We start from the raw sequence: 24,633 nt of genomic DNA on the forward strand, positions 1-24,633 counted from the left end.
GCCTCTGAATTTTTATTATTCATGCTACATTTTTCTGCGGGATAATGCTCTGGTACACTGTAAAGATTTGTCACCCATATTGGTTTAATAAAACACTGACTGGCAGAACATAGAGGTGGGGCAACCAGACTAGGAGAATAGTGGGAAGAGGAAGGCAGAGATGCAGGTGACGTTCAGAGGCAGAAGAAGCAAGATGGGAATGCCTTCTAAGAAAATAAGGACAACTTGTGCTGATCCAGCGTTCTCCATCCTCTTCTTTGTCTCATTGTCTTGTGGATCTGTTTACACTGTGAAGGGGCGAACAGTGGTTTTATGTAGTGACCGTCAAGTGAAAGAACTGCATCTAAAGTAGTTGCACTATGCTTGTGCACACACACATATTTATATGAATGAGTAGCAAGTGGTATTTTTATAAATTGAAAAATAAATTATTTTCATACTTTTGAACTTATATTTTTATGAACTTTCCAATTTGTATACAATGAGTAAGTATTATTTTAACAGTCAGGGAAAAAAAAAGCCAAATGCTTTCTTTAAAACCCCGACTAAGGTTCACCGACTACAAGAGAGACAAAAACACTTCACCTTCGGATCTTTCGCACAGAACTTCATGATTTCCCTCCAGTGTCTGTCCACTGTCTGGAACTGACGGCCTTCTTCTGGCATCTGCTGCATGATATCCTCAGAACAAAAGATGGGCTCTAAGTACAGCCACTGGGCTTGCACTTTTAACCATTCATCGATTGTTTCCTGGATTCGGATCAGACGGTCCTCCCAGGCCTTGATGAAAAAGCACACCACGAACTTCCAGTTTTTAAAAGAAAACTATACATTATAGCAAGAATAAAGTAGTAGAATTTATAGTGTATATTATTTGTGTTTTAATAAATAAAGCTTGCCTGAAGATCAGAGGGCAAAGCAGCCACACTAGTCAGCCATACAGCCCAGGGAGTGATGGCCCACACCTTTAATTCTGGCACTCAGGAGACAGAGGCAGATGGATCTCTGTGAGTTCGAGGCCACCTTGGGCTACACAGATCAAATCTGTCTAAAAGAAAAACAGGGCTCACACAAAGGTGATTCCAGACACTTGAGATCATATGCCTTTAATCCCAGCACTAGGGAGGTGGAGATAGGAGCGACAGGGCTGGGTGGAGAGAGGAATATAAACGGGGAAGAGGCAGGAACCCAGTGGAGTGTGGAGTCTGAGGTTGTGGAGAGCATTGCAGAATCTCGCCTTTGTTTGTCTGAGCTTTGGTAGAGGTAAGATCTCTCTAGTGGCTTGGCTGCTTTGCTTTCCAGCTTTTTAGGATGAACCCAATATCTGCCTCTGGGTTTTTAATTATTCATGCTATAAAAATTCTCTATTGTTTTAATACCAATAAAAAACAACTGACACCTTAAGATCACTTATAGGAATCTTACATATCTTTAGAAAAAAACATAGGAGCCATAAATTTTCCTTAAATCAATGAAACTCACAGTTGGTAGTGATTGCAAAATTATTTCATTTCCTAATCTCTCAGGGAATTACTCCAAATCTTAATGTACATACTGCTCTACACCAGATATTGTCAACTATGGATGATGTTGTCCTCCATACCAGGCAATATTTCAGAGTGTCTGAAATATCACATGGTTGGTTATTACAGCGAAGGGGGGAGATACTTCTAACATCTGGTGTATGGACACCAGAAATACTGCTAAATGTACTACAATATGCAGGGTAATCCCCATATGTAACAAGGCTTTCTCTGTCCCACCAGCCAGCTCCCAAACAATGACATGGAGACTTATGAATTAGCAAAGCTTAGCCTTTAGTTTAAGCTTATTTTTAACTAGCTCTTATTACTTAAATTAAGCCATATTTTTATTAGTCTGTGTTCTACCACGTGCCTTTTACCTCCATCCCATCCTGTGTCTCTCATGCCTAGCTTCACCTCCTACTGCCTCTGCTCCTGCCCAGAAGTCTGGCTACACCTCTTGCGTAGCTATTGGCCCTTCCACTCTTAATTAAACCAATCCCAGCAATGTATCCTCACATGCGCGCACACACGCACACTCACACACACGTGCACATATACTCACACATGTGCACACGCACGCACACACACATGTGCACACGCACACATGTGCACATGCACACACACACACACTGAATAAGAAAGGCCAGGTTAGCCTTGCTGTAGGACAGATCCAGTGCTCGGTCTCTTTGAAAAGCACAACTGTTTTCTACAAATGACGGCAACCAAGACCGTCTATGAAACACTGTTTATGCTTAAAGTAAACCATTCACATTATAAAAATACATCACAATGTATAACAGAAATATATAAAGTTGTTACTTGTAAATTAAAATGCTATTAAAATTATATATAGTTTTTAAAAACTGCCTTGGTTTGAATCTCAATTATATGATTTAATAGCTAAGTGAATTTGGACAAATTATCCATCCTCAGTTTTCTTACCTATTTAGATAGATAATAACAATGTCTACCATGAAGATCTGCTGTGGGGAATAAATAAGCTAGTAAATGTGAAACCACTAGACCATTGGCTAGCATAATTAACATCAATCAAAGCTGGAATCAACAATCCAGTAATTTGTCTTTTCCTCAATTTATATAGCCCCCAGTTAGAATTCTGATATTATTGCTGTTACCTAACAGAAACTTAAAGGGTTAAAGTGGCAGTGCTTGGGTCGGAGGACAGAACTGCTGACAGCAAACAGCCCGTCAAGTTGGTTCTTTGTTTCAAATGAAACCAAGGAGCTGGGTAAATCAACCAAGGTTACCCAGCTCCTCTTCCAGGTCCCATAGAATAAGTTTTGGTTCTTGTTGTTGTTTGTTTGTTTGAATAATAAGTAGAGAAATTTCTCTCTACCACCTTTAAACATACAATGTATTTAAAAGCCTGACCTCTCTTTTTTTTACTTGTTTTTTTTTCCTTTTTTTGAGACAAGGTCTTGTCATATAGTCCAGGCTGGGTTCTAACTCGCTAGATAGCCTAGCGTAGATTGGTATGCACGATGATTCTCCTGCCTCAAGCTCCTGAAGATTGGGATTTCAAGCTTTGCTACCTCTTCACTAGATGACAAGTCTTCCCAGTATAAATGTCATCACACACACACACTCACACGCACACACACACACACACACTCAGTGCTTCCCTTAGTTTATACCGTTCATAACCCTTTCTTAGTTTTTTACCTTCTGGTTGTACTATATTGGCTTTGTGCTCACAGAGGGGAAAAACTACTGGACTTTATTATGTATAAAGCTATTATCATAATTTGTATGTTTTCCAGAGTTACCCAAATCAACAGTAAAGATACATTATTTACTTTTTGAAGTAAACAGCAATTCATTAAATGCTTGTTGTTCAAAATAGAATTAATGGTGATAGATAACTTTACTGTGAGGATGCAGTGTGATATGTGATTTGAGCTTTCTAAAATTAGAAATTAGTTGTATTTAAAAAGTCCCAGGTATGAAGTTTTTAAATTTCACTTGCTATAAAAACTGCTTGTTGGTCTAGAGTGTGCACTTAATGTGTGTGGGAACCTATTACAGAAAAGAAGGCAGGAAGGAAGAAGGAAAAAAAAGGAGGAGGGAAAGAGGGAGGAAACAAAACCAGAGCTAGGCATGGTGGCTCATCCTGTAATTCCAGTGCTCAGGACCTGAAGTAGAATAATCACCACCAGTTTGAGACCAGTTTGGCCTATATAGTGAGTTAAAGGGTAGCCTTCAGTACAGAGTGAGTCCACGTCTCAAGGCGAAGTAGGGAAAGATGAGGAGGACTGGAAGGGGAGCAAGGAAGAGCTTGAGACTGTTCCCTTCTATCTCTCTCACTGGAGACAAATCTTAATAAAGTATGGCTTTCTTCTCAAAAAACATTAGTTAATATATTATTTGTTTATTCATTTTTAAACTTTTATATAGATAAGCGTTTTGTCTTTATATATCTGTTTATTGTGTACATGACAGAGCAGCCATGGAGGACAGAAGAGGGCCCCAAATCCTTGGAGCTGGGGTTGCAGATGGTTGCTAGCCACCTTGTGGATGCTGGGACTGAACAAGTGTTTTTACCACGGTGTCATCTCTTCAGCCTCCTACCGCATATTAATCTTCAAATGTGTATTTTTGTATTTCACCACATACAAAGGCTCAGTTCTATCACTTGAATATACATTTAAAAATTATCCAAGAATATTTTTATGAGAAGATATATGAAAGAAGATAGACATTTTTATACATGACAAGGAGCTATCATACTTAACATACCTTGATCTCATTTTCAAATGGTTTGATAAAAGGTGAGCCTCTCATTGTCTGAGTTTTTATAATTTGATCATCAAGAATTGCCTGAATCTCATCCACTGAAGAAAGGATACAGACTCCAGTATCACGATACAGACTTATATGAAAAGAAATATCATCCCAAGCCGCTATCATAGCATTCATGGCTCTCTCTAAGGAAAATTCCTAAAAGGGAGAAATGGGAAAAGAAGAGGATGAAGAAAATTGGAGGCAGATAAAAATAGGATGACGGAAAAATGAATTTATAGCCAGGTGGTGGTGGCACATTCCTTTAGTTCCAGCACTCAGGAGGCAGAGGCAGGTGAATCTCTGTGAGTTCAAGGCCAGCCTGGTCTACACAGCGAGTTCCAGGAGAGCTAGGGCTGTTCCACAGAGAAACCCTGTCTTGAAAAACAAAAAGGAAAATGAAATAAAGAAACTTATTTATGCTCTTTAATTTCCCTGGGCATCTCAGGAAGCATTTTGCTCATTAAATTGTAATCTCCATAACTGTCTGCCTGTCTGTCATCTGTCTGTATCTGTCTGTCTGTCTGTCTATCTTTTATCTACCATCTATCTATCTGTCTATCAAGAAGGGGTAATTTTTAAATGATCTAAAAGTTCCTTCGGGAAGGCATGAACCTAGGAGAGAAGCAAACACCACGGTTCTGCTAAAGGAGAAGAACAATAAAATGGCACTCTCCTATACCCGTAGCTGCCTTGCTCAGTTACCATCAGAGAAGCTCCTTCCTGCAGTAGATGGGAACCAACAAACAACCTATAAGTGGCCTGTCTGAAGAGAGTGGGAGACTTGGAACCCTCGATCCTAAATGAGATGTTTCCATCCCATTCCTCTTCTCTGTGGCAGAGGAGGTGGAAAGACCGTGAGAGCCAGAGGGGAAGGAGGACACCAAGGAATCGAGGCCTTCCAAATACAGCAGGACTGATGCGTATCTGAACTCGCAGTGATGGCGGCAACCTGCAGAGGGCATGCGAAGCTCTGCGCAGTTGTGGTCCCAGTGCTGGGAGGAACCCAGAAGCTATCTCTAATAAAGGAGAAATTAGCTTTCTCCAATGGAGTCTCACTGGGTATACAAACCGCTCTTAAGGGCAGGCCCCATGCCCAGAAGCATATGGCCAACAGAAAACTAACTCAATGGCATTCTTTTTTAAAATCTTACAGGTCTTCCATGTATATATTATGGTTTCTGATTTTGTGTTTTTATGGAAATCCTATGCGTGCAAAAAAGTGAGTCATTGTGTCTACGTGTCTTTCTTGTGTTTTTTCTTTGGCTCTTTTCTTCTGTTTGTTTTGTCATATTTTAATTTATTATTTTTATTTTAATTTACTTTTTTATTATTATTTTTAGATGCTTGTTTTCTATTGAGAAAAAGGAAAGATGTGGGAAGAGTTTAGGGGAGGAGAAACCATAATCAGAATATACTACATGAAAATTTCTATTTCCAATTAAAAATAGAAAAAAATCCGAAGAAAAATGAAGTGTTTTGAAGTTTAGTTGTTATGGAAACTCTTGTTGTCGCTGTTAAAATGGGAAACAGAATAAAATACCCACTGGGTTGTCTCCAAAATGGCCTTTTTGCAGGTAGCCTGTAGCTTGAATTTTCTGTGTATTTCTGGAACCTTCTTTCTAAGGCCATACTTATTTGTTGGCACATACACACAGACACAGACACACACAGTCACAGACATAGACACACATACACACACACACATACACACAATGTGCTCCATACATATCCATTCACTCAGATTCTTAATAGAACAATCATATAACAATACTAACGTATCGTCCAATTCTATTGCAACATGGCAGAATTAGGAAAGTATCAAAGGAGCCGTTTCTAGTCTGGATCTCAGAGCAGCAAGCGTATGTCTGCATCATGAAAGAGTGATGCTCCGTCACCCTCCACTCGCCGGTGTTATCTGTACTGTACAGACCGCATCAAAACAGAGCCTGCCCCCATTAGAGAACCAACTCATCAAGTATTTCAGTTTCTCTTCATGCTTACCTTGCTTGCACCTGCACTTATCACTTCAAATTTTTCCAAATATGGTGCAAGGTTTAATTTTAGAACTTTTCTCAGTGTAGTTCCAGAATCTGGAGTTAAGTCATAACCCACAATCTCTGACATCTGTTTCCAGTGACGAGCTCTCATTCCCGGGTTGCACAGAATGGAGACAGTAGGGATGTAGTCCTGAGGATGGAAATACAGACAATAATCTCATTTGACTAACCTTAATAATAGGAAAATTACAATTCTTTAAGTTATTTAATATGAGTGAAGTCAAAACATCAACTAGATTGAGAGGAAGGGAACGAGGAACAGAATGATTCTAAAGTTCACCTGCAATACTAGGCGTGCATAGCAATCAAGAAATTACCAAAGTAAGAATTAATAAGGAAAACTTCCATGAACCTTAGTATCACAAAAAATAAAGTGCTTAATAGCAAATTTAAGAAATGTGAGGCCTACATAGTAAAAAATACAAATATAATTTTAAAGGGAATGGAGATCCAAACAACTGGAAAGATGTAGAAAAGATGTAGAAAAGATCTGGAAAGGGCAGAGTGGAGAAGGGATAACCAGTACTACAGACCTTTTGAAAAAGTCACCTGTAAGCCTGCTGCTGTGGGGCTTTCTAAAACATACATGCACATATATTGAAAGAGTTTAGATGTAGTCACTCTGTATCAGAGTGACAGCGCCCCTGCTAGACACCACAGGTCAACACGTGGAAAACCCAGGGCCAGGAATAGGTTAGTTCTTTTGGAATTGTTGGCCACTGAAGTCCCATAGACCCCCGAGTATTACAGGCAGCTGCTATTGCTCTTGGTCACTCTCCAGAACCCTCCTGCTGAAGATACCACATATGTGAGTCACAGAACACGGAGAAATCAAGCTGATGCTGACCTGGGAAGATTATACCTAACAGTTAGTTTTTGCAGTGCTGGAAGGTGCTACACAAGCTTCCAGAGAACAAGAGTAATCATCAGTCTTTTCCAGCTATGGGCCCTGCGAGCTACAATTGCCTTGGCAAGAGAAGCCCACTAGCTGGGCGGTGGTGGCGCATGCCTTTAATCCCAGCACTCGGGAGGCAGAGCCAGGCAGATCCCTGTGAGTTCGAGGCCAGCCTGGTCTACAAGAGCTAGTTCCAGGACAGGCACCAAAACTACGGAGAAACCCTGTCTCGAAAATCAAAAAAAAAAAAAAAAAGAAAAGAAAGAGAGAGAGAGAGAGAGAAGCCCACTGACACAATGGTGCCATTTAAACGTTATGGGAGTGGTCTGTACAAGGTGGAACCCGAGCTGGTACAATCATCAATATCAAGAAGCTGTGGTTAGAGAGGCCCTAGGACCTAGGGAGAGAACCTACTACTGTTATTCTGCAAAATGGGCACAGGATTAAACTGAGTCCTGAGAACTTACTGTCACACCTGTAGATTAGTGATCTCTCACACCTCATCAGAGAAGTTTTTAACAGATGATAACACAGAAACTACAATTGGACAAGGTACAGAGAGTAAAGACTAGAGTGATCATCCCTAAATGGGAGATCTCTACCACACCCTCTCTTCCCAAGGCTCAGAAATCATAGCAGAAGAGAGAGAAGAGAGACGGTAAAGAACCAGAGGCAGTGAATGCAGCTCCTTCACCTGTTCCATGACGGCAGAGTAAAGAGACAAGGAAGCAGAGATTCCTGGACACAATAGGGTAGTTGCACATATGAACTCATAGTAGTTGTGATAGCACATATCAGACTGTACACACTCAAATCAGACAAAATCCCAATGGAAGGGAAAGGTGAGCATGTAGTCAAACTCCTAGATGAGGAGCTAATCTTAAAAGTAACAGCTGGAAGAGGGAGAGTCAGTTCTCTTTACAGGCGTGGTCTCCAGCAGATCAATCACACTCTAGAGGATGGGCAAATACCCAAGATTACAGGGGTGTCACAAATTGCACACTGTGAGTTTAAAATTAAGAGTTAGAAAGGTATGGAGGGAAGAGAACGGACTGGAAGGAGCTGGGGTCAATATGATAAGGTATAGGTGTGAATGTTCTCATTTGCTTTCTGCTGCTGTGATAAATCATTGACCAAAATCAACTGAAAAGGAAAGAGTTTATTTGGTTTACAGGTCACAGAGCAACATTGATCCCACCTCCTGCCTCCTCGCCTTCCTCTCTGCTCCCATCTCCAATAGAGATCATAAAGATCTCCTTTTCCAACCTTCCTTTACCCTACTCATCACTTGATCCGGGCCCTGAACTCCAGCAGGCATTCCCTGGGAACCTAGGTCACGCTAGGTCACAGGTAGTTTAACTGTGAATCTCCACCTCTCCCTCTTCTCTTCCATTTGTCCAGTCTGGTCCCATCCCTGTAGCAGACCACCTGCTGCAGTTTCCCGAACCGCTCTGCCCTCATCTCCAGCAGAATGTAGATCGTCTCCTCTAACCTTCCTCCCAACTCATCCTGTTATTCCAGCCCCAACTCCAGCAAGCATCCTCAGGGAACCTCCCAGCCAAGACTGCCTGAGAAGCAAATAAGAGAGCAAAGCAGGTAAGCAATCTTCAGATCTTCACTCTCCCTTTTCTCCTGAATGTCCAATGCCCAGTCTCAGTGTCAATGCACTGTGACAAACTATCTGTTGTGGCTCCTCCTCACTTTCTGCCCCAATTCCCAAGAGACTTAGCAGGCAAAACACCCTGCTTTCCTCTCTCCTGTGGACGTCATCAATCCCTGCCCTCCCAGCCCATCCCCATTTCTAAGTTTCAGCTCCCAACACCTAGGGACACATTGTACCCAGAAACCTCAGTGGCTACACCTATCAGGATCCCAGAAGTGGAAATCGTATCAATAAAGAAAAACCAAACTGAGAGAAATAAGGAAATGAAAAATTTAGGAACTGAAACAGGAAGTGCAGAGGCAAGCCTCACCAACAGAATCTAAGAGATGGAAGAGAAAAGCACAGCATTGAAGACACCACAGAAGAAATGGATAGCTCAGTCAGAGAAAACATTAAATCTCAAAAATCCTGGCATAAAACATCTAAGAAATCTTGGAAACTATGAAAACACCAAATCTAAAAATAACAGGAATAGATGAAGGAGAAGAAAACCAGGAAGAAGGCATAGAAAATATTTTCAACAAAATCATAGAAGAAAATTTCTCTAACCTAAAGGAAATGCTTATCAAGGTACAAGAAGCATACAGAACACTAGGAAAAACTAGACCAGAAAAGAAATTCCTCTTGGTGTATAATAATCAAAACTCTAAATGAACAGAACAAAAAAGAACATTAAAAGCTGCAAGAAGAAAAGACAGACTTATTAGAATACCACCTGACTTCTCAATGAAGACTCTAAAAGTCAGAAGGCTGGACAGGTGTTCTACAGACTCTAAGAGACCACAGTCTCTTACCAGTCCATATTACTACATCAAGCAAAATTTTCAATCACAATAGAAGAAAATAAGAAATTCCATGATAAAACCAAATTTAAGAAATATCTATTTACAAATCCAGCCCTAAAAGGCACTAAAAGGAAAACTCCAACTTAAAGAGGTTAACAACACCCAAGAAAATATACAGAATAACCCCAGACCAGCAAATTTCAAAGAGAGGAACACACACACAACAACAGGAATCAACAAATACTGCTTATTGATATCTCTTGACATCAATGATCTGTGCTGCGTGCTCTTAAGAGCCCACAGATGCTATAGCACTATACCTTGTAAAACTTTCAATCCCCATAGATGGAGAAAATAGGATGCTCTGTGATAAAGTCAATCACTTTCCATTTTAAAAATGCAGCCATACCCAAGGTGCCTAAGGAAAAACTCCAACCTAAAGAGGTTAACTACAACCATGAAAATGCAGAAAATAAATTATCTCATATCAGCAAAATCAAAAGAAGAGAAACACACACCACCACCACCACCACCACCACCACCACCAACACCACCACCACCATCAAAATCACCACCACCAACAACAACAATAACAAGATATCAGGAATGAACAATCACTGGTCATTGCTACCTCTCATTATCAGTGATCTCAATTCCCCAAGAAAAAGGCACAGACTAACAGAATGGATACAAAAACAGGAGCCATCCTTCTGCTGAATCCAAGAAACACACATCAACATCAAAGACAGACATTACCTCAGGATAAAAGGTTAGGAAAAGATAACCCAAGCAAAAGGACCTAAGAAGCATGTTGGTGTAGCCACTTTAATATCTAGCAAAATAGACTTCAAACCAAAACTAATTAACAAATAGGGAAGGAGGCTACATACTCACCAAAGGAAAAATCCATCAAGCCATTTTAATTAGTTGCATCTAAACCCCAAACACAAGGGCACCCAAGTTTGTTAAAGAAAAACTACTACAGCTTAAATCACATATTGATCCTCACACATTGACAGAGGGATCAATACCCTACTCTCACCAATAGACAGATCATCTAGATTAAAAACTAAGCAGAAATGCTGGAGCTAACTGATATTATAAATAAAATTGACCTAACAGATATTTAGAGAACATTTCACCCAAACACAAAAAAATATACCTTCTTCTCAGCACCTCATTGAATTTTCTACAGAACTTGCCACATACTTGAACACAAAGCAATGCTCAACAGATACAAGAAAATTGAAATAATACACTTTATTCTATCTAACTACCATGGATTAAAACTGGATATTAACAAGAAACAACACAAAGCTTACAAACTCATAGAAATGGAACAAATCACTACTGAATGAAAAATGAGTCAATACATAAATTAAGAAATATATTAAACAAATCCCATAATACATCAGAAAAATCATCCACCATGACCAAGTAGGCTTCATCCCAGAGATGCAAGGATGGTTCAACATATGAATGTTGAAAGAGGAAGCTTCTTGTTGGTTCCCAGCTACCTGGCTAGCTTAGACCCGAAATAATCACACAAAGACTGTATTAATTAAATCACTGATTGACCTATTAGCTCTAGCTTTTTATTGGCTAACTCGTACATATTAACTTAACCCATCTCTATTAATCTGTATATCATCATGTGGCAGTGGCTTACCAGCAAAGTTTTGGCATGCCTGACTCCAGCAGCTCCATGGCATCTCTCTGACTCTGCCTTCTTCCTCCCAGCATTCCATTTAGTTTTCCCTGCCTAGCTCTGTTCCCCTATAGCTCTGCTATAGGCCCAAAGCAGCTCCTTTATTCATTAACCAACAAAAGCAACACATAGACAGAAGGACCTCCCACAGCATAGGAAAATCCATCAATGTAATCCATCATATAAACAAACTGAAAGAAAGTACTACATGATCATCTCATTAGAGGCTGAAAAAACCTTCAACAAAATCCAATAACCCTTCATGATAAGTTGTAGAGAACAAGGATACAAAGAACATACTTAAACACAATAAAGGCAATATACAACAAGCCAAAAGCTAACATCAAACTAAATGGAGAGAAACTCAAAGTAATCCTACTGAAATCAGGAAAAAGACAAGGCTGTCCACTCTCTCCATGTCTATTCAATATAGTACTTGAGGTTCTGACCAGAGCAATAAGAAAACAAAAGGAGATCAAGGGGATACAAGTTGGAAAAGAAGTCAAACTCTTACTATTTGCCGATGATATGATGTATACATAAGTGACCCCAAAAATTCTACCAGGGAACTCCTACAACTCATAAATACTTTCAGGAATGTGGCAGGATACAAGATCAACTAGATAAAATCATTAGCCCTCTTTTATACAGATGACAAATGGGTTGAGAAATAAATCAGAGAAACATCACCCTTTACAATAGCCACAAAAAACAGTAATGAAAACAACCTGGTATTAGTATTAAAAAACAGACAAGAAGACCAATGCAATTGAATCAAAGACCTGGATATCAATCCACACACCTATGAATACCTGATTTTTGACAAATTCTTGAGATTCCATCTTACACCTGTCAGAATGGCCAAGATCAAAAACACTGATGACAGATTATGCTGAAGAGGATGTGGGGTAAAGGGAACACTTCTCTATTGCTGATGGGAGTGCAAACTTGTACAGCTGCTGTGTAAATCAGTATGGCGGTTTCTCAGAAAATTGGGAAACCATCTACCTCAAGACCCAACAATACTTCTGTTGGGTATATACCTAAAGGATACTCAATCATACCACAAGGACAAGTGCTCAACTATGTTCATAACAGCATAAAAATATATTAAAGACTTTCTAGAATTGAATGAAAATGAATAGACAACATATCCAAAATTATGGGACACAATGAAGGCAATTCTAAGAGGCAAGTTCAAAGCACTAAATGCTTACATAAAAATGTTGGAGAGATCTCATATTAGTTAATTAACCGCACACCTGAAAGCTCTAGAACAGAAGGAAGTAATCATACCCCCAAAGGAGTAGATAGCAAGAAATAATCACACTCAGAAAGGAAATCAATAAAATAGTAGCAGCTACAAACATAATAAAAAGAATCAATGAAACAAAGAGTTGACTCTTTGAGAAAAATCAGAAAGGCTGATAAACCCTTATTCAAATTAACTAAAAGGCAGAGATAAAATATTCAAATTAATAAAATTAGAAATGAACGGGGGACATAACAACAGATATGGATGAAATTCATAGAGTCATAAGGACATTAAAAACCTGTATTACACCAAATTAGAACATCTAAAAGAAATGTGTAGATGGTATAAAGTCCATGTGTTCAGATAAGCACTAGGAAACTGGGCATGTTAAACATGCAGCGTTGACTCCTCAGTGGAGGAGATGTACACTAGCAAAGTAGGAAATGGATGGAGTTGATAGTCTGGTGATGTCTATGCTGTCTGTGTGGCCAGGCCACACTCAAATCCCGCAGACTATTGTGCTTATCCTAGACTCCTGCTCCTTAGATCTTTATCTTGAGCACTGTTTCACAGTCAGTAAACCCACCCTTAGGAAAGGTGTCACTTGTACTTTCCAGTAGCCTAGGTAAACTCTGAGCTGTATGCAGGGACAGGCCATTCCTGGCTCCCACAGACTATTACGTTCTCTGTCATTCTCCCTAGACCTTTATCTTGAGCATTGTTTCTGAGTCAACAGAACCTATCTTTATGGAAGAGGCCATGTGCACTTTGTAAAGAATAAACATGTCTTACACTTTGTTGTATACATGGGATTGATTGCATGGACTCACTGTAGCTACAGGTAGCCTGTATGAGGCCTGCACAAGTTGAAGTGAACAGGATCAGCTCACATTCCAGCAAACATCAGTAATTGGACTCACTTTTTTTTAAAAGGAGAGAACACAAAGAGATGGGAAAAGGAAGAACAAAATGGGTAAAGAGCCAGACATAGAGTCTTGTACCTGTAATCACAACACTCAGGAAACTGAGGCAATTGCCAGTTTGGGGCCATCTGGGCCACCAAGTAAACAGGCTAATCGGGAGGCACAGACCAATCTTGTCTCAGAAAAAAAGGGCAAATGATCTAAAAAGGCATTTCTCCAAAAAAGGCACAAAAAGTCCAGTAAGCATGTGAAAGATATTCAGCCTTCAGGATGATGCAAGGCAAAACCATGATATACCACTTCATCCTCATGGGAGTGACAAAAGCCACCAAGACTGACAATTAAAGTGTAAAGTATGTTACCCAGCAAGCATCAAGTTCCTTTCCTCTCTCCTGTGATCCATGGAAATATTACTGGAGGGACTGTGGGTATAGGCAGAGTACAGGAAACCCAGAGAGAGGGAAGCAGATATTATATAAAAATAAAGAAATGTTATCATCAGTCTTACAGTAACAAATTTAACAACTTATGATCTTCAATGTAAATTAAGCGAAATAATGGGGTGATAACACATGCTCCATCCTATGTAATAAGACACTCTATTCACACTGTTGCGTATGTACCAGAGTTCTGAAATATTCAAGTGCTAACACTGATCAGCGGCGTAATAAAGATGAGAAATATGAGATGAGAGTTTGTAGATTTTCATTTTTGGACCATGAAATGTACTAAACATAGGAAGTAATCCATAAGTCGTCAATGTCTTCAATGAGACAACTCATCTAATTGTTAGAAGAATGTGACTCAGACAGGGTAGAACTTAAGCAGGCTCGCCAGCCTACAGTCTGGACACACTAGCTGCACAGTCGGCATGACCACTAGACTCACTAGTGCATTATCAGCTTCACAGAAGAAGGAAATGGCAGCCGGTGTTGTGGTCCATGCCTACAGTCCTAGGACTGGAAAGGTATAAGTAGGAGGATCATGAGTTTGAGGCTAGCCTGAGCTACACGAGGTCCAGGCCAGGTTGGGCTGCACAATAAGATTGATGACATCAGTTCAATTCCAAAATCCACATGGAGGAAGGAGAGAGCTGACTCCTACATGTTGTCCTCTGACTTACACACACAGAAAAGCATACATGTGCATGCATTTTTGGAAAGACAATGCTCTCTGACCTCCATACATATGTGCATGGATGCCTCACTAATGTGCTCCTCCATACGTGAATACACAAGAACACACATAGATGTACATGTACATACATAAATATTCTTGTCTAAAATAAAGAAGGTGAGGATTTGACCAAAAGATAAGAAAAAAAGTATTTCAAAACTACACTAAGAAAAAAAGGGTTGGAGAGATGGCTCAGTGGTTAAGTGCACTGGCTGTTCTTCCAGAGGTCCTGAGTTCAATTCCCAGCAACCACATGGTAGCTCACAACCATCTATAATGAGATCTGGCGCCCTCTTCTGGCACGCAGGCATACATGGAAGCAGAATGCTGTATACATAATAAATAAATAAAATCTTAAAAAAAAAATTCCACTGATTATGTGGGTCTCTGCTTATCTCTGTTTTTTGTTTGTTTTGGTTTTGGTGAGACAAGTGGGTATCTCAGTAGATAGCCCATGTTAGCCTGGAACTTCCCTGTACCTCAACCTCTAGGTGCTGGGATGTGCTGCCTCACCAAACTCTCTATTTTCACTTTTCTTTAGGTATCAGAGTTACTTGATCAAAGCAGCCATCTCAAAACCACAGGAAGTTCACAACTCATAGCCTTAACAGCTTCCGGAGCAACAAACAAACAAACCAGGCTCCTAGCATACAGCCAGTTTAAAAATGCCAAGAGGAATATTATTGGCCCAGTTTGGACTAAGGGCATATCCCTGAACCAATTACCACAGTCAGAGAGACGACATATTAGGGTCACGCACCTTGCATCAGGCACTCCCAGGAGATACAACTGATTACTTACTGACCAAAACTTTTTTCCATGGTGCCGGACTACTGAATACACAGTCTTACTATTGGAGGATTGATTTTATATTTTATGTAGTATATAACATGACACTGAGACGAGATGTATGATATTTAAATGCCATTAAATACATGTATACCTTAAAAACCTTTATTTGCTCCATTACGATAGTACACATAGCAATTGTAGGGTTCTCTTTGGGTTCTTCTTCAGGTTTCTCTTCTAGCAAAGATTGTTTTCTTGCTGCCTTTCTTCTTTCTTGCAATTCTTTCTTTTGCTTGGTTTGGAAGAATTTCAGTGTCTTAAAAACTTCCCGTGAAAACTCATCTACATCGGCTTCCATGCTTTCCCCATTAAGGTCCAAAAATCCTCCATCCATCCACCTGAATAAGAAGAAAAATTAATTTAAAACTCAAAAACCCTCCAGCCATCCACCTGAATAAGAAGAAAAATTAATTTAAAATTCAGACTTTTGAACTATATATAAGTATTGGGAAACTTTTCTGTGGAATCATTTTGTTCTATATGAGAGACAACTGAGTCACGCAGGTAGAAATGATGGTAAAGGGACAGAGTTAACACCATCCTTTAAACTGCAGGGCCTGCGGTAAAACATGCATCCAGTGACAAGGAGGTAGCTAACACTATTCAGTAAAATGCAGACTTGACTGCGCACTTCAAATTTTGTTTGAGTATTAGTAAACTAGTTCCATAAAACGTGAACTGGCTCTGATAAATGTAGCACAATTAATAAAAACCCCAAGACAGACATTGGGGTTCAATCTGAAGGTCAGAAAAACAAAGCAGCCAGCCACTGTCTCTTACCTCAGCTGAAAGGGCCATCCTGCCTCCAGGAATCCTCAGAATGAGACTGACTGAAAACTGTCTCCTCCCATTGTGTAATCCTCGCTAGTGCTGGGATTAGAGGCATACACCACTACCACCTGGTTTCTATAGAAACTCAGGATTGGAGAGATGGCTCAGCAGCCTGTTCTTCTAGAGGTCCTGAGTTCAATTCCCAGCAACCACCTGGTGGCTCACAACCATCTGTAATAATATCCAGCCTGGCTAGCTCAGTCGGTAGAGCATGAGACGACCCTTCATCTCAGTGTTGTAGATCCGAGCCACACATTTGTGCCAGGTATCATTACAGATAAATCCAAGCTCTGTCGTACGGTTCAGCCGCACGTTAGCACCATCTGAAGTTCTCCCATAGGATACTTGCTTTTCACACAAGTAAATGAATAAGTACTACTTTGAAACCTTTAACAAGAAATACCTTATCTTTATACACTTTAACATCACTTGCTTAATTTTTTTATTATATTACCAAAAGTTACCTTTTTTCTGTTCTTTGCCACTTCAAAACAAAATTAAAAAACTTCTGGTAGGGCTCGATGTTAACTTTTAATTTTTCCAGCTCGGGATACTTTGTCAATTCCCATTTGAAAAGCTCCTCTTCTTTATTAATAAACTGAACTGCTTCTTCGGATTCCTGAATGCGTTTCTGTAGTTGCCTTACGTCTGTCACATACTAAAAGCAAACAAATGTCTGTTCCTGAAATATCCAGATGGTATTATAACAAGATCACATAATATCACATAACTAATGTTCTCCTGTTTTGTTTTGTTTTCTGAGACAGGGTTTAGGAATGTTCTCCTGTTTAAATACCAACTTCACAACATCATTATGGTGATGAACATTGTGCTATGTTTTATGATGCTATGGTTATGCACTTTGTATGGCAGTAAACTAAGTCACAGATGTCAGGTTCGATAATCAAGCCAACCTTCATTTAACATGCTAAGTGCATGTTTCCTCTATATTTTAAAGTGTGTTTGTCTGCCTGTGCTAACCTCTGGTTTGCTACAGTCACAGCCCTAACTATGTGTCTGACCTGCTGCATGCGATCCAGTTCTGCAAACTCCCTGAATTCTTCCATGCGACGCGATTCCTTCTCTATTTCCAAGATCAGCTTCTCTCTCTTGGCTATTAGTTCATTCTCCCTCAGGCGCTTAGCACTCTCAATGAGCTTTATGAAAAGATAATTTAATGATGTTAACAAATGTAGTAGAAAGATAAGAATTTTGAAATAAAGCTATCAATGTTTTATAGTAATTTAGAGAAAATGGAAACAGAATCATTGTCTTTAAAGACCAATGTATAGATGCAAAGAGTAAATCAGAGACAAATTTTCCTACATCTTTCAAAATTCAAAATAGTTAATTATATAGTTTGACCATTTAATGTGTTATGGTATAAAATTAAAAGCCACCATTTATTGAGCATACACATACCATATATTAAGAGCTGTTAAGTACCTTTTCTACATTATTATGGTTTTCTCTGCAAAGATAAAGAAACTGAGATGTATGAAAATTTTGAAGCATGTCAAGGTTACAAGACTGAAAAAGCAAAAAACTGAGATTAAAACCTTATCTATTGTTCTATTTTGTCTCCCAATTTTGAATAAACTGGCTGATTACTGTTCGGGATTTTAAACTATATCCAGTCTGATATAAAATCCTAAATCTGTTACCTCCAATCTCTGAGAATTTGAGCAAGTTACTCAACTTCTCTCAGTTACATTTTAATCATCTATAAAATGGGAGAAATTAGAGGAGCTGGGATTTTATGAGTATTTAATAATAAGTGGAAATCACTTAGCTCATGTTCACTATTAGTTCACATAATAGTTCTGACCTCTTTGTTGTTCATGCTACACTAACCAAACCCTGAGAGTTAAGCCTAGAAGCTTATTCTAGGCTGACAATATCATAACAGGTGAAAGGCACTTACACTACATATATGAAGCTTTTAAAAGTCAGATGGCAAATTGGTGTGAAAATTAAACAACCATACTACTTAAAATGTCAGACTGTGGACAGTGAGATGCCTCTGCCAGGAAAGGTGGCGGCCACTAAGCCTGGTGGCCTGGGTCCAATACCTAGGATCCACAAGGTAGAAGTAGTACTAACTCCCACAAATGGTCTTATTTCAACATGCATTTCACAGTGTTCAAACACACACACACAAACACACACTCACACAGGCAGGGGAGAGAGGTAATAATAAAACTTCCAGAACACAAATTATACACTTAAAAATATACTTACTTCATCGTTCTCATCAAACACAGGATTAATTTTTGTAGGCCACATGAGGACAGTTGCATTTAAATTTAAGTCTTCTTGAGGAAATAGAAAAACATCTAAAAAGTAACTCATTTGCCGTTTAGATTCCTACAAAAGAAACTTTAGATATATCATATAAAAAAGAACACAGCCAACAGTTTCTAATGTTCCTTCAAATTTAATATTCTGTGCTCTGTCCAAATCACAGGTATTTATTTGGCTTCAAGCCATACAACTGTACTTTAACAAGGGTTTTAAAAAAATCTTTAAATGCTCGCGCCTGGGGCTGGGAAGATGACCTAGTGGGTAACACGCCTGCTGCACAAGACCTGAGTTTGGATCTCGAGCCCCAGTAATAAACAGAAATAGTGGTGTGTGTGTGTGTGTGTGTGTGTGTGTGTGTGTGTGTGTGTGTGTGTGATACCAGAATGTGGAAGCTGGAGACAAGAGGATCCGAGGGGCCTACTGACCAGCCAAAGCGTATGTGAGCTGCAGACCTAGTGACAGAAACTCTGTCGAAACATAAATAGGAGAGTGACAGAGGAAGACATCCACACACATAGCCCATGTGATACCCCTCTATACACACACTCCCATACATGAGATTGTTTTTCTCTGACTGCTGACTTAATATAAAGGTAACTCTTTGACCTCCTTGTCCATGGTTTTATAAAGTGATCAAGTGTTTGGCAACCTCAGAAACTTTCGATTTTAAACTATCTTAAATTCTTTTTGTTCTTATGATTTGATTTTTATTCTCTGATGCGAAAATACTAAATATTTTATCATCACTTGTTATTCTGTATCCTTGGTAATATTATCACATTTTGGCTACTTAGCATTATAGCAGGAAGTTCAGGAGGAGCTCCAGAGTGAACGGCAAAGGAAAAAAAACTTAACACAGTAGATGTAATCGGAGAAGCACAATTTTTTGGCCCCTAAGGACCTCATTGATCTATATGTTATATAGTACTGCTGCATCACTTAATCACTTAACAAAACATCAGGGATGACAAGATAGTTAGGAGGAAAAGCATGTGGTGCCATGGGTTAGACTCCTGGGAACCACACAAAGGGAGAGAACCAACTCCCTCGGGTTGTTCTCTGGCCTCCACACATATGTCCTGTCCTGTGCACACCCTCACACAAATTAACTAATCCAGTAATTAAAAGAAGAAAAGTTGGATCTGGAGGACACTAGGATGCTCAGAAAGGAGTGGTAATGCTCAGAAAGGTCAAGCCCCCTCCATGACACCTGAGGGAAATGCGTGAACACAGTCTCCAGGATCCACGCACAGAAATGTTTACAGTAGCACTGCCATTAATAACAAAAAATAATAATCAAATATCCAGAACAGTAAATTCTAAAACTCCTTCTGTGTGTGCAAATATATATGTATATGTGTGTGTCCATGTGTGTGTGGAAGCCAGAGGTCAATCTCTGGTATCATTCCTTAGGAATGGCCCATATTATCTGTTAATTTTTGTTTTTTGAGACAAGGTCTCTCTTTGATTGTTCTGGAACTCACTATGTAGATCAGGCAGGCACTGAATTCATATAGACCCTCCTGCCTCTACCTTTGGAAAGCTAGGATTAAAGGCATGGACCACTATGCCCAGCTTAAAACCACCTTAGTTTTTAAGAGAGTCTCTTACTGGCCTAGGGCTCGGTGATGAAGATAGGTTAACTGTTCAGCAAGCCTGTTTCAGCCTCCTGGACATGAGCATCCTAAACATGCAACACCAGGCCCAACTTTTTATGTGGATGCTGGGGATCAAGCTCGAATCCTCAGGCTAGTACAGCATATTTATTTATTTAGTTAGTTAGTTAGTTTAAATATTTATTTATTATTATATATATAATATTCTGTCTGTGTGTATGCCTGCTGGCCAGAAGAGGGCATCAGACCTCATTACAGATGGTTGTGAGCCACCATGTGGTTGCTGGGAATTGAACTCAGGACCTTTGGAAGAGCAGGCAATGCTCTCAACCTCTGAGCCATCTCTCCAGCCCTAGTACAGCAAATTTAAAAACTAAGTCCTTACACACTAATACAGTATCAGAAATGGACTATCCTGAAATGAAAATAAGCTGGAAAAAGTGTCATTAGTTGATATAACACTGGTGATGTGCAAAAGAATACAAACAAAATGATTTCTCTTAGATAAATATCAAAGTCAGATGAAAATAAACTATGTTTAGTAGAAATGCACTCTTATAGTCCGTAAAGCTATAAGGGAGAGTAAGAAAGCAAACACAATAAAAATGAAGACAGTATTCACATGCTAATGGGCCCGGGGCTGTGATGACGGCTTCCGGATATTGGTTCTATTCCTTCTCTGCGTTTGGAATTGTTTTACAACATCGCAAATTATGTTGGATGTGGGTTTTAGTAATCTGTTATGTTTTACAGTATTAAAAGCCTTTCAAACAGAATGGAAGTTAAATATAGTTGAATGGATATAGAACCTTGTGCAGGTTTTAAGACTACTATTTAATTAAACTCCATATTGTTCAAGAATGTAAACATAATTGGCAGTGGTGGTGCACATCTTTAATCCCAGCACTCAAGAGGCAGAGGCAGGAGCATTTCTGAGTTCAAGGTGAACTTGAGCTACATAGTGAGTTCTAGGATAGCCAGAGAAACCCTGTCTCAAAAAACCAAAGGGAAAAAAGATTATAAGCATAATTGATGAAACTAAAGAAAATCAAAAACATCATTTCAGAGAAAATCAAGTAAACGGTTTCTACAGGGGATGAGGAGATAGAGAGCAGAAACATATAATAGAGGGAGGAGAACGGCAGCAGGAGGTGTGACCAGAAGAACTTGTGAGACCTTCTGGGCTATTCTGCTTTTTTTTTATTTTTACCTGGCTGTGTCAATACTGATGTCTTACTTCATAATAGTTTCTAAGTATTATTTTTTTACCTGGATCCTTGAAGCCAAATCATGAATTCCTTTAGTTCGAGCTTTTTCTACAAAAGAGATTAGTTCCATCATTTCTTCTGTTGTCTCAGGAACTCGTAGAGCATGATCTTTGATTGCTTCAAATTCACTGCAAATACTGACAGAACACTCTGATTATGACTCTGATTATTTATGACAAGCAATTTGTAGCATATTTAATAAACATGTGCTATGATTGTTATAAAATGGAAACGATCCTAAAAACAACTGGCTGATTCCTTAAGAGATCATATGATATTTAAACTTAGTTGGCCTGATGTCACCATATATCATATCAATAAAAATTAAGGTAACATTTTCACCTAGTGATCTCTTAAGCTCTCTCACGAGTGAGACAGGGAATGCGGCAGACCTTAAATCTGCCAGTCCTGATCTGAATCCTGCCTCAGCTGCTGCGAAGGTGAGGGCTAGTTTTGTCAGCTTGACACAAGAGAGAGAAAGCCTCAACTAAAGACAGCTTCCACCACACTGGCCTGGGGGCACAATGATTGACTGATACAGGAAAGCCTAGCCCACTGTGCGCAGCACCACTCCTGAGCAGGCAGTCTTTGGGGTACAAGAAACTAAGTGGAACAAGCCATGGCGAACAAGCCATGTACAGAAGCAGACTGCGTCCAAGTTGCTCCTTCACTTCCTGCCTCAAGGCTCCTGGCCTGAGCTCCTGGCCTGACTCCCCAAAGCTATTTCTGCCCTGGAGCTTATCACAGCAATGAGAAGCTCACTAAGACAACCAGTTCAGTGAATTTAGGCCAAACTTCAAGATCCAGTTTCTCTATTTATAAAATGAAGCTACTCATCCTGCTGAACTGAATAATTCAAGGATAAATGGAAACAGTATAGCATAGCATAGCTCATGTTCCTGTGAAATAAAACAATATAACAAATAAAAAGATCTTAAACTCTATGATATCCTATGTATAGAAGTATGAATCTAGGTACCCAGTGTCATTATTCAACAAAAAGTTTATTTTTTTCAGGCTTACCTTCCTATGTCTTAAAATGTTTGTATTGATAGACCGCTAGAAATATCAGGAAAGAATCCAGCTAGGCTGGAAAGTTTTTATTATCTGTGTGTTTGCTTGTTTGTTTGTTTTGGTTTTTCAAGTCAGAGTTTCTCTGTGTAGCTCTGGCTGTCCAGGAACTCACCCTGTAGACCAGGCTAGCCTTGAAATCACGGAGATCCATCTGCTTCTCCCTCCCAATTTCTGGCATGAAAGGTGTGCGCCACCACTGCCCTATCATCTTTTGTATTTTGAAAGAGAGTAATTTTAGAGAAAATTTTTTGGCCCTGTTATTCTGAATACAGTGATTAATTCTACTTACGATTCGTTTTCTTTTCTGTGTTTTGAAGCTATGTCACTTAGCAGGATGTTTGCAAAGGCTCTTGCTTTGTTAGTCAAGCCTGTCTTCAGGTCCTCGCAGTCCAGACGAACCATAGGGTAATGAACCCATTGAGGCAAAAGCATTATTTCTGAGGCAAGATTGAAAAACTTTTCTATAAACTTAAGAACAGTGTTAAAAAAGAGTTAGAATTTTATAATTAGTGATTTATAGTACTATATTATGATGAAATTCTTTTTTTAATTTTTTTTATGATTTATTTATCTTTTTTATTTTATGTGCATTGGTGTTAAGGTGCCAGGTCCCCTGGAACTGGATTTTCAGACAGTTGTGAGCTGCCATGTGGGTGCTGGGAATTGAACCCGGGTCCTCTGGAAGAGCAGTCAGTGCTCTTAACCACTGAGCTATTTCTCCAGCCCCTATGATGAAATTCTTAATCATGCAATATATTATTTTTGCTAGGTGACTCATTCCGTTTGTTACACATTTTTTTTCACTTGGTGCTAAGACTAAACACAGGGTTTGAGAATGATTGTGGCCAAGTGCTCGACCACTGAACTAACACAGTCAGTATCTAAACATTCTTGTTCTTTTTATGGTGAAATTTGATTGACTGGTAAATACCAATTGTGCTGACTTGAATATTTCACAACGTTTCTTCAATCAAAAAGTATGTCCAGAGTCAATTCATCTCTGTTTCGGAACAAACCTGTATTATGCTACAATGTCTGTAGATGCATATATTTGCTTTGCCATTATTGGATAGCTCTCTGAATGTTCAATCTTTAGAAAAAGAATTATAAGAAATCTTTTATGCTAAAATAGGACAGAAATACAATGGTCTACCATTATCAAAGATCCAAGATTTTGGAATTTCTATCAATTTCTTAGTACTTAAAAACTGGGATGATTTTCAAAAATCACACAAAGTAGTATAAAATAAAACTTTGACAGCCTACATTGTATTTTGTGTAAATAAAACACGCTTTCGGACTCTGAACAATCTCTGACTTAATGTCACAATCTCCTTTTAATGCTCCTACCAGCCTTCTTCCTTGTTACCGTATTACACCCACAGCCAAAAATCTTGTTTCTTTTATTCATTTGTGAAAAGATTTTCCCTCATTTTTATCTCAATGTTATATTCTTCTACAGTTTACACTATTTAATAAATGGGATTTAACCTTTTCATTGTCTGATGGATCAGAGAACATTAACTAATTTAATGACTATCTTGAATAATTGCTTTTTTGTTGGATAGAAACATAACAGAGAACAAATACTGTTGATATTAATAGAGAACAATGGGTAGCAATGAATTTAACAATAAGAAGAGAGAAAATCACAAAAAGTGATCACTATAGCATGTTTTGTATAAACTTGTCATGTGACAAAAATTAAACAATGCTAAGTTCATATCATACACAAATGATGGGAGACATGGAAAAGCCCTATATGACACAGACATATATACACAGTCTCTATGTAGTATACTTTAAATATGCTCAATATGTTAAAGAAAATAGAGGAAATATAAATATAACAAGGAGAAATGAAAGTCGACAAAGAAACTGTAGAACACAAAATCTGAAAT

At 39.0% G+C, this 24,633-nt stretch overlaps 1 protein-coding gene across 1 annotated transcript in view; it reads right to left on the bottom strand.

Annotated features, from left to right (window-relative positions):
- Positions 1–24,633, bottom strand: part of Dnah12 (dynein axonemal heavy chain 12) — a 162,664-nt gene that overhangs the window by 114,272 nt on the left and 23,759 nt on the right. The window contains 9 exon segments of the mRNA XM_087906207.1: positions 586–780; positions 4,284–4,484; positions 6,330–6,515; positions 15,734–15,977; positions 16,935–17,128; positions 17,493–17,627; positions 18,712–18,837; positions 21,660–21,795; positions 23,022–23,200. Of these exon segments, the coding sequence (XP_087762333.1) occupies positions 586–780; positions 4,284–4,484; positions 6,330–6,515; positions 15,734–15,977; positions 16,935–17,128; positions 17,493–17,627; positions 18,712–18,837; positions 21,660–21,795; positions 23,022–23,200 (1,596 nt within the window).

This window comes from Myodes glareolus, chromosome 5 (assembly GCF_982192425.1).
Source record: "Myodes glareolus chromosome 5, mMyoGla1.1, whole genome shotgun sequence".
Classification (NCBI taxonomy): domain Eukaryota; kingdom Metazoa; phylum Chordata; class Mammalia; order Rodentia; family Cricetidae; genus Myodes; species Myodes glareolus.